This window comes from Pleurodeles waltl, chromosome 3_1, assembly GCF_031143425.1.
Source record: "Pleurodeles waltl isolate 20211129_DDA chromosome 3_1, aPleWal1.hap1.20221129, whole genome shotgun sequence".
NCBI classification, from domain to species: Eukaryota; Metazoa; Chordata; class Amphibia; order Caudata; family Salamandridae; genus Pleurodeles; species Pleurodeles waltl.
Window position 1 is genome coordinate 45,408,070 of NC_090440.1, and position 19,483 is coordinate 45,427,552.

Consider the following 19,483-nt stretch of genomic DNA (forward strand, 5'->3'; position numbering starts at 1 on the left):
TTGACCTCTGCTGATTTGTTCTGTGGATCGCTCTGCTGCAATGGCTTTCAAAGAAGGGACCAGAGACACATTTCATGGAAATATTGAGAGGATAGGGGAAAGTCTTGGGTGCAAGCCAAGAACGTGGTTACATTTTAGGTTATTAGGGCTATTGCATCAGTCTGTGGATATAAGTGCCACATGTAGAGATCTCGGTGGGCAGTCGTTTCGCTACCTGGGTCCAGAATCCACTAGCAGTGGCTCCACACTTGCCAGAAGAGATCAGCATCACTTCCGTCTGATACAGGGGCTTACTGTACCTGAACAAGGTCTGCAGTGAGGCCTGAACCTCAAGGCCAACTTCGTAGACCTAGTAGAAAGCCATTAGTAAATACAGGTGCCACCAAGGATGGGAAAGAACAATCTTTGCAAATTGCTTACAACTTGTGTTTCTGCAGTCTAGGCTCTCTGCAGGAAACCAGGAGATAAGAGGCGGGAAGGGCGTGTTCTATAGCCCATGGTTTTGCTGGGATAACAACAACCGTCTATAATGAAGCATCTCCTTAACAGGACCCCTGAATCAATTTGTGGCCCTTTTGGAACTCTCTTTGCACTCTTTGGAAGCCTTACTAGTATTGGATGGATAAAAGGCTGAGTCTGTGCTGCCAGCAAGGAAAGCAATGACCTCCAGGATGCAATCAGAGCTCAGTAAGATGTGCTCCACCTGCTGTCTAGTGCAATCCTGTTCTGAGTGTATTGCTGCTACAATGACGAGAATAAATCAGCCAGGTACCCAATAAATTAACACTCTTCTCAAGTAAGTGCTAACTAAGGTACCCAGTCGCTTTTTTTAGTCCAAGTGCCTTTATGGGGATGTTGAGTAAAATGGGCAGTCAGTCTATCTTGGACAACTTGACCGGAAGCAGTGCACACCACCAACCCACCAGGATATCAATTCCAAAACAGATCCACTCAATATTTACAGAACAGATTTAAATTATTTTCTTACTGCTGATCCCACCAAATTGTATTGCAACCCAAATTTTCCATTAGTGGATTTAATCGCAAATGTTTCTTTTTAGAAAAATAAAACATGAAAGGGTTAAATTCCCCATGATTTCTTTTGAGCATCCTTGATCACACAATCAGCAATGAACAGGGGGTTTTGCTTTAAAAGCAAAGAGCCGTACATCCTGGTGTTAAGGGTAGCGCCTCTCTCTCTTCAGCAGCAGCTGGCACTGAATGGTGCGGATCCGGTCTTTGGCAGGTGCAAACTCTGGCTGAAGCTTCAACGTTGACTCGTACCACTGCATGGCCTTCTCAAATTCCTCCTGAGAAAGAAAGATTGCAGAAAAAATGGATGACGCATGAGCAAAACTGCTGCTTTGTGCATGAGATGGTCAAATACAATAATTAATGCGTTTCTTTATCAAAGTCAATTTATGCATTTAATTCAGGTTCTTATTAGAGAAAATTTTGTAGAGAATATTCTGGCAGGCTTGTTGTGCATACCTGGAGAGTTAGCTAATAAATTAATTACAAGTGCTGTAAATTATATATATGTGTGTGTATATTATATATATATATGCATGTAGTGCTGCAGAGTCACATGCTTTGCATAAGTTCGTCATCTAGTGTTGGGCTCGGAGTGTTACAAGTTGTTTTGCTTTGAAGAAGCTTTTTCGAGTCACGAGATCGAGTGACTCCTCCTCGAGGTGATAGTGCGCTTGGGCATTGAGTCCTTTGTTAGATTGTTTTCCCGTAGGAGGGTGAAGTAAGGAGTGAAGAATTGTATATATACATACATATAGTAAAGTAAAGAAGATGCCCATGCAATGTATATACATATTTACATAAGAAAGTACCACAACGGCTACAGGCTTCCGGGGAGGAGGAGGGGCGTATGTGAATCTGCAACACTACATGCCACGAACAGATGTACAGTGGGTAAGTGTCATTTTCCGTTCAACGGCATGTGTAGCTGCAGATACACATGCTTTGCATAGACTGAAAAGCAGTACCCTCCTAAAACAAGCAGTGGCTAGCCTGTAGGAGTTGGAGTAGTTTGAAATAGTGTTTTAAGCACTGCTTGACCAACATTTGGTTGTTGGCGAGATAGCACATCCACACAGTAGTGTTTAGTAAATGTGTGTGGTGTGGACCATGTGGCTGCTTTGCATATGTCTGCCATTGGAATATTTCCTAAGAATATAATTGAAGCTCCTTTCTTTCTAGTAAAATGTGCTGTAGGACTTAATAATAGTTGCGTTTTAGCTTTAAGATAGCAAGTCTGAATACACTTTACTATCCATCGAGTCAATCCTTGTTTTGAAATAGGATTATCCTTATGAGGCTGTTGAAAAGACACAAAAAGTTGTTTAGATTTTCTAAAATCTTTTATTCTGTCTCTATGATACATGAGAGCTCTTTTGAGATCAAGAGTGTGGAGAGCTCTTTCAGCAGCTGAATCTGGCTGTGGAAAGAAGACTGCTAATTCCACTGACTGATTGATGTAAAATGGTAAAACCACTTTGGGCAGAAATTTGGGATTTGTCCTAAGTAATATCTTGTGTTTGTGAATTCGGAAAGAGAGTTCTTCTAAAGTGAATGCTTGAATTTCAGTAACGCTCCTTAAGGAAGTAATTGCTACCAGGAAAGCAACTTTCCATGACAGAAATTGAAGAGCGCAAGAATGCATCGGTTCAAATGGTGGACCCATAAGCATTGTGAGCATAATCTTAAGATGCCAGCCAGGAGCTGGTGGAGCTCTAGGTGGAATAACTCTTTTAAGGCATTACATAAAGGCTTTTATGACAGAAATTCTATACAGAGAGGTATATTGTCTGTGGAGGTAGGCTGATGTTGCTGTTAAATGAATTTTAATAGATGAATATGCAAGATGTTCTTTTTGTAAGTAAAGCAAATAACATACAATATCCTGTACCAATGCTTAAAGTGGATCAATGTTTTTGGGTTGACAGTAATATACAAAACTTTTCCATTTAGCTGCTTAGCACAGCCTGGTTGTAGGTTTACATGCTTCCTTTAGATGTCCATACATTCTGATGGAAGCTGTAGATATCCAAACTCTATGACCTCAGGAGCCAAATCACCAGGTTGAGCATACTGGGATTAGGATTTCTGATTGGACCTTTGTTTTGACTCAATAGGTCTGGTCTGTTTGTGAGCTTGTGATGTGGAACTACAGAGAGATCCAATAGTGTTGTGGACCAGTGTTGACGTGTCCACGTGGGAGTTATGAGATTCATAGTGAGGGAAGTGTGAGGGATCTTGTTGACCAGAAACAGAATTAGTGGGAGAGAGGGGAAAAGTGTAAGCAAATATCCCTGACCAATTGATCCATAGAGCATTGCCCTAGGATCGAGGATGTGGGGTACCTGGATGCAAAGTTTGGGCATTTTGCGTTTTCGCTTGTTGCAAAGAGGTCTATGTTTGGTGTTCCCCACATGTGAAAGTACTGTTGAATTATTTGTGGGTGGATCTCGCATTTGTGTATTTGTTGCCGCGTCCTGCTTAAGAGGTCCGCTAGTTGGTTGTGTATCCCTGTGATATACTCTGCTAATAGGTGAATGTGATTGTGAATTGCTCACTTTCAAATTGTCTGTGCTAGAAGGGACAATTGAGATGAGTGTCCCTCCCGTTTCTGCAGATAATACATTGTTGTCATGTTTTCTGTCCTTATTAGCACTGTCTTGTGTGTGACCTGTGGATGGAATGGTTTGAGTGCTAAGAACAGCGGCAGAAATTCCAAGTGGTTTATGTGGTAAGTCTGCTGGATTGAGTCCCATTCTCCCTGTATTGTAAGATTGTTGAGATGGGCTCCCCAACCTGTCATTGATGCATCTGTGGTGAGTATGGTCTATGGCACAGGGTCCTGAAATGGCCACCCTTTTGATAAGTTGGTGTGATTCCACCATTGCAGAGAGTTGTAAATCTGTCAGTCCAACAACACTGGATCGTGAAGTTGACCCTGTGCCTGAGAAAATCGTTGTGAAAGACTCTGTTGCAGGGGTCTCATGTTTAGACGTGCATTGGGCACTTTTGATATGCAGGATGGCATAATTCCCAATAGTTTCATAATAAACCTTACTGTGCAAGTTTGATTGTATTGTAGCTGAGATATGAGACTATGGAACGTTTGAATTCTTTGTGGGTTTGGGTACGCTAATGCTGACTGAGTGTTCAGAATTGCTCCCAGAGTTTGGTTGTATTTGCGCTGGCTGAAGGTGAGACTTCTGGTAATTGATTGTGAACCCTAGACTGTGTAGGGTATTGGTTGTGTATTGTGTGTGTTGTTGACAGGTTTGAATGGTGCTGGCTTTTATGAGCCAATCGTCCAGATAGGGAAAGACATGTATATACTGTCTGAAGTATGCTGCAACCACTGATAGGCATTTGGTAACTACCCTTGGTGCTGCTGTTACTCCAAAGGGTAGCACTTTGAATTGGTAGTGCTTGCCTGCTATCACAAACCTTAAGTATTTGCGGTGTGCTGGATGTATGAGAATATGGAAGTAAGCATCTTTCAGAACCAATGCTGTCATGTAGTCTTATTTTTGTAACAAAGGGATGACATCCTGAAGGATGACCATGTGGAAATGCTCTGAGAGAATGTACTGATTGAGAGGTCTGAGATCGAGGATTGGTCTGAGAGTGCCGTCCTTCTTTGGTATGAGGAAGTATAGAGAATATACTCCTGTTCCTTGTTGAGTGAAAGGTACTACCTCTATTGCACCTTTGAGTAGAAGTGATTCTACCTCTTGTTTTAGCAGAACAATGTGTTCTGGAGAAAGCCTGTGTGAGCGAGGGGGAACGTTTTGTGGAGTGGAGATGAATTCTAGGCAATAACCATTGTGGATAATTGACAGTACCCATTGATCTGATGTAATTTTGTGCCATTGATGGAAAAAATATTGCAGTCTTCCTCCCATAGGAGATGTGTGCTGTGTGAGGATGCAGAGAAAGTCACTGCTTTGATGAGGCGGAAGCACCTTTTGTGGCAGTGGATTTGCCCCTACTTCTAAAGTTGTGTCCTGTATAGGATCCTATGAAAGACCCCCTAGAATAATACTGTTGTCCCTGCTTTTGTTGGGATGTAGAGGCCTCTGATGTTTGGGGTTTAAAACCCCCTCTGAACTGGGGCTTGCGAAAAGTACGCCGAAAAGGTGTTGTGTAAATGACCCCCAATGGCCTTTGCTGTATCTGGGTCTTTTTTTAATTTTTCGCTGGTGGTATCCACCTCTGGTCTAAATAGCTGCTGTTTGTTAAACGGCATATTAAGGACCGCTTGCCTGTATCTCAGGTTTGAATCCTGAGGACGGCAACCAAGCATGCCTCTTGATCATAACGCTTGTATTTATACCCGTAGCTGCAGTGTCTGCTAGGGGAGATCTATTTTGATTGTTGGCAATAGCTTGTCCTTCTGCCACTACCTGCTGTGCCCTTTTTTGGTGTTCTGGAGGGAGATATTGGAGGAACGTCTGCATCTCGTCCCAATGGGCACTGTCTTATCTGGCTAAAAGAGCTTGGTAGTTGGCAATTCTCCACTGATTTGGAGCTTTTTGCCTGCTGCATCAAATTTGTGGCTTTCTTTATCAGGGGGAGGAGCATCCCCTGTGGACTGACTGTTTGCCCCCTTTCTAACTGCACTGACAACAATGGAATCAGGTGGCAATTGTTGTGATCTGATGGTGCAGCTTTATATTTCTGTCCACCCTCGGTGTGAGTACTTTAGCCTTTGCTGGTTCTTTAAAAATATCATCATGTTTTAGCATGTCTGGTAGCACTGGCAAACATTGGTACTGTTTATGTGTAGAGAATAGGGTGTTGAATGGAAAGTCATTCCCTATGGGTTCAGAGTGCAGCTGCACATTGTGGTATGTGGCTGCTCTAGCAATCACCTGATTATAGACTGTGATGTCTTCTGGTAGAGATGGCCTAGTGGGACATAAATCAGGGTCATTATATGGGGTAGGGGCGGAATCATATACATCCTATGGTCTACATTGTAAGTACTGTCGCCCATATAATCCCCATGTGAAGAGACAGGAGGTTGCATAGAATACTGTGTAGGTGAAGGTGGTGGAGAAGTGGGAAGCAAAGGAGAATGCAGTGGAGAAGATTGTTGTACTGTCTTTGGTTTCTCCTTGTGCTTAAATATTTTTGCAGGTGAAGGCCCAGGTTCCAAAATTTCTTTGAAAGACAGCTTCCTTCTTGTTATTGAATGAGGAAAGGCAATAATCTTCCCTGTGTCATTTTGAATCTGTATTTTCCGTTGTTTATGGTCCATTACTTCAAGAATGGGCCTAATGTCCGCTGATTCCTCTGTAGATGGAACATATTTGCTTCCCATAGTTATGTGCTCTGAAAGCGTGGCGATTGTCTGCTTTAATCGGGCCGAAAATGTGGACTCTGAAGCAGATGGGAGTTTTTTCGGCTCCGACGAGGAGCTTGGCTGCTTCGGCTCCGAGGTGGTATGCAAACATTTCGGTTCGGAAGTGGAAGCCTCCACCTTGCGTCTCGATCCCGAAACAGGTGTGGCAGTCTGTTCGGTCTAACACATTTTGGTCTTCTTCGACGCCGAACCCAAGGGCCAGTGGTTGAGATGTAACTTTCGGGCCAGACAATGGCCAATAAGCAGTGGTGGACCCAAGACCATTTGTGTTGACTTTTTGGGATGCTTTTGGTGATCGGAAGTGGATGGTATACTCACGTACTGAGCTGCAGGAATAACTTGGCTGTCCCCATCTGAGTCACAGTCAGAATTGGAGTCTGCGATAGAAACCGCAGTCTGCACCTGTTCCTCACCGAAAATGTTGAGCGTTTGTTCGGTCGATTTCGATGCCATCTCCAGCCGACACGCTCTCCAATCCTGCAGAGTCTTCTTGGAGCGGAAGGATCAGCACACTTCGCAGGTTTCTTCCTTGTGGTCCGGAGAGAGGCAGAGGTTACACACCTAGTGCTGGTTGGTGTAGGGGAACTTAGTGTGGCACAAGGGCAGAATCAAAACTAAGTCCGATCCATGAGCCTGTGATGCAGTAGGCCCAAGAAGGGGGCGGGTGCTTGAAAGGGCATTTAATCGATCCAGACGTACAGTCGGATCAAGTGTAGTATGGAAAAAACTTTCAAAAACGATACCGACGTTTAAAGGAAAAATAAAGAAGTTCAGATAGTACCGAACCGAGATCTACCGGAGCAAGGGGAACACATCCGAACCTGATGGCCGAAAGAAAACAATCTAACAAAGGACTCGATGCCCATGAGCACTATCATCGAGAGGAGTCACTCGATCTAGTGACTCGAAAAACAACTTGTAACACTCCGAGCCCAACACTAGATGGCGAACTTATGCAAAGCATGAGTATCTGCAGCTACACATGCCATTGTGTGTGTGTGTGTGTGTGTGTGTGTGTGTGTATATATATTACACACACACACATACATACATACATATCCCCTACTGGTGGTCAAAAGTAGATAGTTATAGTTAGGCCCAAGTTTCAATAGGAAAAGCGTTTTTTGTTTTCCCAATAAGTTCGGCGCCGTTTGACAAATCTTACATTTTTCAAAACTAGTACGCCACTTACTTCAGCTGCTGTCTTGAAAGTCGTGGGGTGATTCGTCAAGCGGGGGCAGAGAAAAAAGGGAGGGGGCAAAACACATTTTCCCCATGCAATTTCCCATAGGGATTTTAGACAGGGATGTTAGGTGGCTTCAATTTAGTGGATGATCTAATAGTGATGGAAGTTAGATCCTTGCCACCAATGGGCTCAAACATTCAATTCAAGAGAAATCCAAGGCCCTGTGATCCAGTTATTACCAGCTCCCACCAACTTAGAGAGGAAAACCAGGTGAATCTCAACACTCCATAGATCAGAACAAAGTTACGGGAAAACCCAGACCCTCAAAAGCCCATTTCCCCATTGGGGCCTTTCGCTCCTGCTTTAGTGGCGTTGACTGACCCAATACTGGCAATCACGAGAGGAGGGATTTGGAGGATACACCTGTAACACATAGTCCATCAGTCTCTGCAACCTCAAACAATGCTACCTTTTTGGTTTAGCTCTTGGACCCCTTATGTTTAATTCACCCCTATGGCCAAGGTCTAAGTAACAACCATAGCAAGGACTGCCCAGAATTGGAGTCTCATTCTTTGTTTCCATGCACCACAAGCAACTATAGAATTAATTCTTTAAACTTTGGGACTCCCTTTCCATCAGGTCAAGACTGCTTGCCTAGTTCACAGATATTGCCATGGTATATAGCTGGGCTACCTACAAAATTGGATGGCCCGGAATGGATAAACTTTACTACCCATTTCGACCAGATCATGCTACAAAAAACTTGGTTAATATAACCTCTTTACATTTCTGGTTACTCAAACTATAGCTTTGAAGCCACTCCGTCCAGAACGGGGCGTCTGTCAGGAGTCATTTTAATTTGAATACAAATTTCATTAAACCTGCTTATACACCAATTAGCGACTGATTGTCCTGGTGTCATTGATTTGACTTTAAAGGGGACAAATGGTTTAACTGTGAAAGTGAAGTCTTTTACATTGAAATATGGTATACGTGCATGCAATGAGCATTAAAATTCAGCCATCGTAAATATCTTATTAGATCTGGAGTTATGGCATGCAATGAATAATTTCAGTATTCTTACTGAACCTGGTAGCTATCACTAATTCTTAATTCTATCTCTAAGAACCAACCTCCTTACAGTACAGGTAGCGCTTTCATTAGATCTGAGACACTACTGACTTTAGGTAATGACAGAAGATCTGTTAGGTAGTCAAAATTATTCTTTCTTCCAAGCTTGATAAAATAACCAAAACGTATGATGCATTTAATTTAACCTTTGGCCCTATGGCTGACAACCCCTCTATGGAGGATTCTTTTATGGAGAATCACCACAGTTTTTTTTTACTTGCTAAAATCTTTATGTTCAGAGTTGCAATTCTTAAATCCCATAACCTCTCCTTTGTTCAACAGCATCTGCAGGAAAGCCAAATCGGATTCATTAAGGCTGTTGAGATGTGTGACACGAAGACAATCAGGGAAATCAGAGCAAGATATGAGAAAAGTATCTCCAATTCTAAAAAGAACTGCACAGATACAAAGTAGGAGACTCTTCTGGAAGCAGCCAAAGCTAGAAATACTGAAGCTTTCTGGCATCTGGTAGCCCACAGGAGTGCACAGACTTGCACTCTTGACATTTTGTACCTCTTCTCATCTTTGGGAAAAACATTTTGCTGAATAATATACTTAATATTAACTTGAGACCGAGGTTTCTGAATCAACTCAGTCTGACACAGATTTAGTACCTACCCATGAAGCCTCTATTAGTCAAAAGAAAGATTACACTGGGCCCTTCTTCATCACGGAAAAGACACAGTGTGCTACAAACCGGCGGCAACCAAGGAAAGAGCACCCGCCCCGATAAGGTACCAGGGCACCTTTACAGATCTGAGGCAGCGGATCAGTCCCCCTACATTAATATATTTTGAAATAGAATTATGGAGGGGGACAGTATCCCTGCTTCCTGCAAGGGCCAGAGATCGTTCCCACTTCCAAGAACATAGACAGGGGTGATCGAGGGAATAAACATTCAAGAAGACTGATAATATTCAGAAGGTGTTTTGCCATAAAATGTGAGACATACTACATGAATGGATATCTGCTAACAAGAATCCCTCACCTCTAAAGGCTGGCTTTCGAACTAGAATAAGCATGATTCATCAGATCCTTTGGTTTTCTCTAATTGGCTGGAAGTACCAAAGACTGATAAAGCACTATATATAAGTGGCTTTTGTGGACCTGCAGGCAGCATTTGATCTAGTACATAGGTAGAATCTATGGGTAATACTAACATCAATGGGCTTACGGCCGGAACTGTTGCATATCATTGTGAGATTACTCAAGGCAAACAATGCTCAAGCAAGGTGTGGACCCACGGGTGAGCTAATAAAACAAATACCGATTGAAAGGGGAGTACGCCAGAGTTGTCCATTGGCTCCTACCTTATTTTCTCTTGCCATCAATGACTGCACCCATGATTTGCCAAGATAAGATGGCAGCTTCATACCTGCCCTATTGTTCGCCGATGACACCCTCCTAATTTCTCAAACATCTATAGTATTCAATTCCACATCCCTTTATATAAATATACAGCTTTTTATGATGACCGGGGTCTTGAGGTGAACATTACTAAAATGGAATGCATGTTTTTCAATCTTGATAAAACATTCAAAAGGAACTTCAAGATGAAGAGCTCAACATTAGAAGGTTTTTAAGCTCGGACTGTTTTGGTGTCAAGTTAAAAAAAACTTGCCCTGCTGGGCTTCACAGTGCATTAAGAGCAGCATTACTGGGTTACATGGTGCCTCTAGACCACTTAACCCCTTAGCTGCTGGGCCTCCGATCCCCCCAGTGCTAAGCCCTTTTTCGGCTATTTGAGGTAGTTTGCGCTTAGGCCTTTATAACTTTTTATCCACATAAGCTATCCATGCCAAATTTGCGTCCTTTTTTTCCAACATCCTAGGGATTCTAAAGGTACCCAGAGTGTGTGGGTTCCCCTGGAAGGAGCCAAGAAATTAGCCAAAATACAGCTAAAATTTGTTTTTTTTGTCAGAAAATTTGGGGAAAAAGGCTGCAGAAGCAAACATGTTTTTTTCTCTTAAAATGGCATCTACAAAGGGTTTGTGGTGCTAAAATCACCATCTTCCCAGCTTTTAGGAACTGGCAGACTTAAATCAGAAAACCACATTATTCAACACAATTTTGGCATTTTACTGGGACATAGCCCATTTTTACTATTTTTTGTGCTTTCAGCCTCCTTCCAGTTAGTGACAGAAATGGGTGTGAAACCAATGCTGGATCCCGGGCAGCTAAACATTTCTGAAAAGTAGACAAGGTTCTGAATTCAGCAAGGGGTCATTTGTGTAGAAGGTTTTCCTATAGAAAGTAACAGCTAAAATAAAAAAAAATATTGAAATTGAGGTGAAAATAAAGAGCCATTTCTGTCCACGTTTTCTTCTATAACTTTTTCCAGCTTTGGCAGATTTTTGAAAGCAATATATTATTACATCTGCTGAACTCTTCTGGTTGCAGGGATATAGGGCTTGTAGGTTCATCAAAAACCCTAGATACCCAGAGCCAATAAATGAGCTGCACCTTGCAATGGGTTTTTACTGTATACCAGGTATACAGCAATTCATTTGGTGAAATATAAAGAGTCAAAAATAGGTATCAAGGAAACCTTTGTACTTTCAAAATGGGCACAAGATAAGGTGTTGAGAAGCAGTGGTTATTGACAGGGACTCTTTATTCCAGGGTCCCCATACTAGCATGTGAATTACGGGGCATTTCTCAAATAGACTTCTTTTTTAAACACTGTCTTACATTAGGAAGGAAAAAATGTAGAGAAAGACAAGAGGCAATAACACTAGTTCTGCTGTTCTGTGTTCGCCCAAGTCTCCCGATAAAAATGGTACCTCACTTGTGTGGGTAGGCCTAGTGCCTGCGACAGGAAATGCCCCAGAACACAACATGGACACATCACATTTTCCCAAAGAAAACTGACCTGTTTTTTGCAAAGTGCCTAGCTGGGGATTTTGGCCTCTAGCTCAGCCGGCACTAAGGGAAACCTAGCAAACCTATATATTTTTAGAAACTAGACATCTAGGGGAATTCAGAATGGGGTGACATGTGGGGCTTTCACCAGGTTCTCTTACCCGGAATCCTTTGCAAACCTCAACATTTCGCAAAAAAACACTTTTTCCTCAAATTTCAGTGATGGAAAGTTCTGGAATCTGAGAGGAGCCACAAACTTCCTTCCACCCAGCATTACCCCAAGTCTCCCGATAAAAATGGTACCTCACTTGTGTTGGTAGGCCTAGTGCCCGCGACAGGAAACACTCCAAAACACAACATGGACACGTCAAATTTTTACATTGAAAACTGACGTGTTTTTTGGAAAGTGCCTAGCTGTGGATTTTGGTCTCTAGCTCAGATGGCAGCTAGGAAAACCTACCAAACCTGTGCATTTTTTTAAACTAGACACGTAGGGGAACCCAGAATGGGGTAACTTGAGGCGCTGTCACCAGGTTCTGTTACCCAGATTCCTTTGAAAACCTCAACATTTGGCAAATAAAAAAAATAAAAATAAAAACTTTTCCTCACATTTCAGTGATAAAAAGTTCTGGAATCTGAGAGGAGCCACAAATTTCCTTTCATCCGGCATTCTCCCAAGTGTCCCGATAAAAATGGTACTTTACTTGTGTGGGTAGGCCTAGTGCCAGTGTCAGGAATAGATCACACAATGGTTGATGTTGGTCCTTACATGAGGGCAACTGTTGACCCTGGAGTGATCCATTCCTGACGCCGGCACTAGGTACAGGCACTCAAGTGGGGTAGCGTTTTTATCAGGACAGGTGGGGAAACACTGGGAGGTAGGAATTTTGTGGATCCCAGCATATTGCTGTAGTTTGCGTGACAGAAATGCAAGACAAAATAGAGTTCTTATTAAACATTTCACCTCTGCAGGGTATTCTGGGTAAGAAAACTTTGGGGAATCCACACAAGTCACACCTCTGTGCACTCCCCCGGGTGTCTAGTTTCCAGAAATGTCTAGGATTGGTAGGTTTCCCTATATGGCCACCGAGCCCAGGACCAAAAACGCAGATGCCTGACTTACAAAACCAGACTGTTTTGTGATAGATAATTATGATGTCTCCACAATACGATTTGGGCGGTGGAAGTTGGCGCTGAACTAAATTGGGGAGCTCCCAAAAGAGCACTCTGACTGTGCTTGCCGCCGCATTCACCTGCTCTCTGGGTTGGGCTAACCCGCTATTGTCCTGCTGCACAGACTGTACTTGTAAAGGGACAGCAGGACTGTCCTCATCACCTCCTTCAGAATCACTGGAAGAGGAGTTATCGAATGGGACTCTGACTGAAAAATCACTCCCAGAGTCTGCGCCACTGTCCTATCCCTGAGATGCTTTCTCAGTATCTGCTGTCTCAGTCTCTGATCCTATGTCACAGCTGTGCTCTATAACCCAAGATAGGGCTTGAGCAGCAGTCATTCAACGAGATGCCATCCCTGCTAATGGCTAAACTGTCGCTCTTAAACACTAGCCTACGTAGACAGTCACAAAATTGCTGGTGGGTGGGTGTGTGATATGTGCAACAGTAGAGGTCACCTTACCTTCGCTTCTTCCCTCAATCAGCACGTTCTCTCAAGACACTCAAAAAAAGACATACTATTACTTCACCTTGTCACACACCAATCGTCACAGTCTTTAGCGCCTCTAGCACCCAGTCCAACAATCATTATTGGTGCTCCCACTCCCATGACCTCCTCCTCGGATTCCCTCACTACCACTCAGCAAAAGTGCCCTTCATCTCTCCATAGCCACTCCCCCCACCCCCTGCACATACATTTCATTTGTATTATAGCACAGGTAATGGCTGGCATTAGTAATCGACTCAGCTATTCACATAAAATACTGATTTGATCTTTGCAGAAGGCATATAAACCTTCTGCGCTACTTTATGGCATCAAAACTGCCACTAGACAAAAGTCAGATCCTTTTGTAGCAGAAACAATCACAAGACTTACATGACTTTTTTATTGCTAACTAAAAGCTACAGTTGAAACGCGTCAGTCGAAGTATGTGCATTGCTTTCAAGACGCAAGCTGCAACAGAACTGGTGGCGAATATGGAAAATGTCACTTACCCAGTGTACATCTGTTTGTGGCATGGGACGCTGCAGATTCACATGCTGTGCATTATCCTGCCATCTAGTGTTGGGCTCGGAGTGTTACAAGTTGTTTTTCTTCGAAGAAGTCTTTTCGAGTCACAAGACCGAGGGACTCCTCCCTTTCGGCTCCATTGCGCATGGGCGCCGACTCCATCTTAGATTGTTTTCCCCGCAGAGGGTGAGGTAGGAGTTGTGAATATAATAAATGTGCCCATGCAATGGAGTAAGTATGTATGTACATAATGTTAATTAAAATAGTATTTATTTACAAATTTACAATTTTCATTCAACTTATAACGGCTACAGGCTCCCGGGGAGGTAGGAGGGCGCATGTGAATCTGCAGCGTCCCATGCCACGAACAGATGTACACTGGGTAAGTGACATTTTCCATTCGATGGCATGTGTAGCTGCAGATACACATGCTGTGCATAGACTAGTAAGCAGTAATCTCCCCAAAAGCGGTGGCTTAGCCTGTAGGAGTTGAAGTTGTCTGAAATAATGTTCGTAATACAGCCTGTCCTACTGTGGCTTGTTGTGTGGTTAACACATCTACACAGTAATGTTTTGTGAATGTAGGAGGTGTAGACCATGTGGCTGCCTTACAAATTTCTGTCATAGGTATATTCCCTAGAAAAGCCATTGTGGCGCCTTTTTTCCTAGTGGAATGCGCCTTTGGTGTAATAGGTAGATCTCTTTTTGCTTTAATATAGCAGGTTTGAATACATTTCACTATCCATCTGGCAATGTCTTGCTTGGATATAGGCTTCACTGCATGAGGCTTTTGGAAGGCTACAAATAATTGTTTTGTTTTGCGAAACTGTTTTGTTCTGTTAATGTAATACATTAGTGCTCTTTTTATGTCTAACTTATGTAAGGCTCTTTCGGCTACTGAGTCTGGTTGTGGAAAAAAGACTGGGAGTTCCACTGTTTGGTTTAGGTGGAATGGTGATATAAATTTTGGTAAGAAATTTGGATTTGTACGGAGAACCACTTTATGTTTATGGATTTTTATAAAGGGTTCTTGTATAGTAAATGCTTGTATTTCACTTACTCTTCTAAGAGATGTGATAGCTATCAGGAAGGCTACCTTCCAGGTTAAGTATTGCATTTCACAAGAGTGCATGGGTTCAAATGGTGGTCCCATGAGTCGTGTTAATACATTATTGAGGTTCCACAAAGGGACTGGTGGTGTTCTCGTGGGTATGATTCTTTTTTATCCTTCCATAAATGCTTTGATGACTGGGATTCTAAAAAGCGATGTTGAATGTGTAATCTGCAGATAGGCAGATATAGCTGTGAGATGTATTTTAATAGAAGAGAATGCTGGTTTAGATTTTTGTAAGTGTAATAAGTAACTTACAATGCTTTTTGCGGAAGCATGTAGTGGTTGAATTTGATTATTGTGGCAGTAGTAAACAAATCTTTTCCATTTGTTCGCATAACAATGTCTTGTAGTATGTTTCCTAACTTGTTTAATGACCTCCATACATTCGTGTGTAAGGTCTAAGTGTCCAAATTCTAAGACTTCAGGAGCCAGATTGCTAGATTGAGCGATGCTGGATTCGGTTGTCTGATCTTTTGTTTGTGTTGAGTTAACAGATCTGGTCTGTTTGGTAATTTGACATGAGGTACTACTGATAGGTAAAGCAGTGTTGTGTACCATGGTTGGCGAGCCCAGGTTGGTGCTATGAGTATTAGTTTGAGTCTGTTTTGACTTAGGTTGTTTACCAGATAAGGAGTGAGTGGGAGAGGGGGAAAAGCGTAAGCAAATATCCCTGACCAACTCATCCATGGCGCATTGCCCTTGGACAGAGGGTGTGGGTACCTGGACGCAAAGTTTTGGCATTTTGCGTTTTCCTTTGTTGCGAATAGGTCTATTTTTGGTGTTCCCCAGCGTAGAAAGTAATCTTGTAGGATCTGGGGATGAATTTCCCATTCGTGTGTTTGTTGGTGATCTCGACTGAGATTGTCGGCTAACTGGTTTTGAATACCTGGGATGTATTGTGCTATTAGGCGAATGTGATTGTGAATTGCCCAATGCCAAATTTTCTGTGCTAAGAGACACAGTTGTGACGAGTGTGTCCCTCCTTGCTTGTTGAGGTAATACATTGTCGTCATGTTGTCTGTTTTGACAAGAATGTGTTTGTGGGCTATCAGTGGTTGAAATGCTTTCAATGCTAGGAACACTGCCAACAGTTCTAAATGATTTATGTGCAGTTGTTTTTGTTGAATGTTCCATTATCCCTGTATACTGTGCTGGTTTAGGTGTGCTCTCCACCCTATCATGGAAGCATCTGTTGTGATCACGTATTTAGGCACTGGGTCTTGGAATGGCCGCCCTTGTTTTAAATTTATAGGGTTCCACCATTGAAGCGAGAAGTGTGTCTGGCGGTCTAACAACACTAGATCTTGGAGTTGGCCCTGTGCTTGTGTCCATTGTGTTGCTAGGCACTGTTGTAAGGGCCGCACGTGTAGTCTTGCGTTTGGGACAATGGCTATGCATGAAGACATCATGCCTAGAAGTTTCATTACAAACCTCACCTGGTAGTGTTGGTTTGGCTGCATGTTTAATATTATATTCTGGAACGCTTGTACCCTTTGTGGACTTGGAGTGGCAATCGCTTTTTGTGTGTCGAGTGTTGCTCCCAAGTATTGTTGTATTTGGGATGGTTGTAGATGTGATTTTTGGTAATTTATAGAGAACCCCAGTTTGTGTAGAGTTTCTATAACGTATTGTGTGTGTTGAAGACACTGTTGCTGAGTGATGGTTTTTATTAACCAATCGTCTAAGGATGGGAATACGTGCATGTGCTGTCTCCTTATATAAGCGGCTACTACTGCAAGGCATTTTGTGAATACCCTTGGGGCTGTTGTTATCCCGAATGGTAACACTTTGAATTGGTAATGCACACCCTGAATTACAAACTTCAAGTATTTCCTGTGAGAAGGATGTATGGGTATGTGGAAATATGCATCCTTCAGATCTAACGTTGACATGTAGTCCTGTTTTTTGAGCAAGGGTATCACGTCTTGAAGTGTTACCATGTGGAAGTGATCTGATTTGATGTAGAGATTCAGTGTTCTGAGGTCTAATATGGGTTTCAACGTTTTGTCTTTCTTTGGAATTAGGAAATACAGGGAGTAGACACCTGTTCCTTTTTGATGGTTTGGTACTAGTTCTATTGCTTGTTTTTGTAACAATGCTTGGACCTCTAGCTGTAACAGGTCTAAGTGTTGTTTAGACATATTGTGTGCTCTCGGGGGCACATCTGGTGGAAAATTTATGAATTCTATGCAATAACCATGTTGGATAATGGCTAGGACCCATGCGTCCGTAGTTATGTTTGTCCAGTTTTGGTAGTATGCAGTAAGTCTCCCCCCACTGGTATTGAGTGTTGGGGGTTTGTGACATTGAAGTCACTGTTTGGCTTGAGGTGCTTTAGGGCTTTGGAATTTTCCCCCTGTTTTGGGGAATTGTCCACCCCTGTATGATCCTCGAAACCCTCCTCTCTGGTACTGCCCCAGATAGGTGGGTTTGGCTTGTGAGGTGGAAGGCTCTGCGGTTTGGGAACGAAACCCCCCTCTAAACTGTGGTCTTCTAAAAGTGCCTCTGCTTTGTGGGGAGTAGAGCGCGCCCATGGCTTTGGCCGTGTCTGTGTCCTTTTTTAGTTTTGCGATTGCTGTGTCCACCTCTGGCCCAAACAATTGTTCCTGGTTAAACGGCATATTGAGCACAGCTTGCTGGATTTCCGGTTTAAAACCTGAGCTCCGTAACCATGCATGCCTGCGAATGGTTACTGCAGTGTTCACTGTCCGTGCTGCTGTGTCTGCCGAGTCCAGTGCAGACCTTATCTGGTTGTTGGAAATCGCTTGTCCTTCCTCAACAACCTGTTGGGCACGTTTCTGGTGTTCCTTGGGCAAGTGCTGTAATATATGTTGCATCTCGTCCCAGTGTGCCCTGTCGTAGCGAGTCAGTAGAGCCTGTGAATTGGCAATTCGCCATTGATTGGCTGCCTGTGCTGCCACCCGTTTGCCCGCAGCATCGAACTTCCGACTTTCCTTGTCGGGCGGTGGTGCGTCCCCTGATGATTGGGAGTTTGCCCTCTTTCTGGCCGCTCCCACGACTACCGAATCTGGTGTCAGTTGCTGTGTTATAAACACAGGGTCCGTTGGGGGAGGTTTATATTTCTTCTCCACCCTAGGTGTGATAGCTCTGCCTTTCACTGGGTCCTGAAACACCTGCTTGGCGTGCTTTAGCATGCCTGGGAGCATTGGCAAACTTTGAAAAGAGCTGTGAGTGGATGCCAAGGTGTTAAATAAGAAGTCATCTTCTATTGGCTCCGCATGCTTTGCCACATTGTGGAAAGTAGATGCCCTTGATAACACCTGCATATATGCAGTGCTGTCCTCTGGTGGTGACGGCCTTGCTGGGTAACAATCGGGACTGTTGTCGGAGACTGGTGCATCATATAAGTCCCATGCATCCAGGTCATCCTGTGTCATCCCCGTGTGTGTTGGTGACTGCATTGGGGGTGTTGCTACTGGGGGCAGCTGTGGTGAGTGCAGTGGAGAAGGCTGTGGCGAAAACCTTGGTGGTGGTGTTTTGTCTCTTGCCACCTTTGCCTTTGGCTGCATTTCCGACTCCTGAAATGCTAGCTTTCTTTTTATTTTTATTGGAGGAAGAGTTTGAATTTTACCAGTCTCTTTCTGGATGTGCAGCCTCCTTTGAGTATGGTCTGGCTCTCCCATACTTAATTCCTGCTCAAATCTGTGCTCTTGCATTTGGCTGGAAAGTCCGTGCTCTTCTGTGTAGGAGCCTATTTTCGGCTCCGAGGCTGCCTTTTTCGACACCAAACGTTTCGGAACAGTCTTTTTCGGGTCCGAGGAAACCTTTTTTACCTTGGGCGTGTCGAACTCTCGGTGCCGAGATGGTTCGGAGCCGGTATCTCGACCGGAGTCAGATGTCTTCGGCTGTTGGGAGGCCTTTTTCGGTGCCGATGTTTGGTCACCGTGTTTTCGGGTTAAGCCATGGCCTGTTGGCGGTGGCATCCCCTTAGCCTTTATAATTTTGGAGTGAGTCTTGGCCGGGGCAGTTTTACTCACAGTTTTTTGCTGTGCCGTCAGTAGCTCACTTTCGGAGTCGTCCGAGTCCGATTCTTGAATGGAGATTCTTTCCTCCTCCTCGACGTCTATCTGTTCGGCCGGTGTCGACGCCATCTGCAGTCTTCTGGCTCTTCGATCGCGTAGGGTCTTTTTCGATCGAAATGCTCGACAGGCCTCGCAAGTATCCTCCCTGCGTTCCGGTGATAGACACAGATTACAGACCAAGGGGGTCATTTTAACCCTGGCGGTCAGAGACCGCCAGGGCTAAAGTGGCGTCCGTACCGCCAACAGGCTGGCGGTACGGAGACCCATATTTTGACCGCGGCGCGCACTGCCGGGGCCGGTGGTTTCCTGCCGTTTTAGCCCCGGCGGTGATAATGCCACTGGCATGGGCAGTGCAGGGGCCCCCTAACAGGGCCCGTGCAGCTTTTCACTGTCTGCATAGCAGACAGTGAAAAGCGCGACGGGTGCTACTGCACCCGTCGCACGGCCGCAACATCGCCGGCTCCATTAGGAGCCGGCTCCTATGTTGCGGCCGCATCCCCGCAGGGTCGGCAGGCGTAAACTAGGTTTGCGCCCGCCGGCCCAGCGGGGATGTTGTAATGGGGACCGC

At 44.0% G+C, this 19,483-nt stretch overlaps 1 protein-coding gene across 1 annotated transcript in view; it reads right to left on the minus strand.

Moving 5' to 3' along the window:
- Positions 1 to 1,047: 1,047 nt before the first annotated feature.
- The window catches only part of TTC17 (tetratricopeptide repeat domain 17), a 483,695-nt gene continuing 465,259 nt past the window's right edge, over positions 1,048 to 19,483 (minus strand). Inside the window, exon 25 of the mRNA XM_069221809.1 lies at positions 1,048 to 1,310. Coding sequence (XP_069077910.1) covers positions 1,179 to 1,310 — 132 coding nt within the window. The 3' untranslated portion in view covers positions 1,048 to 1,178. The remainder of the gene's footprint in view (positions 1,311 to 19,483) is intronic.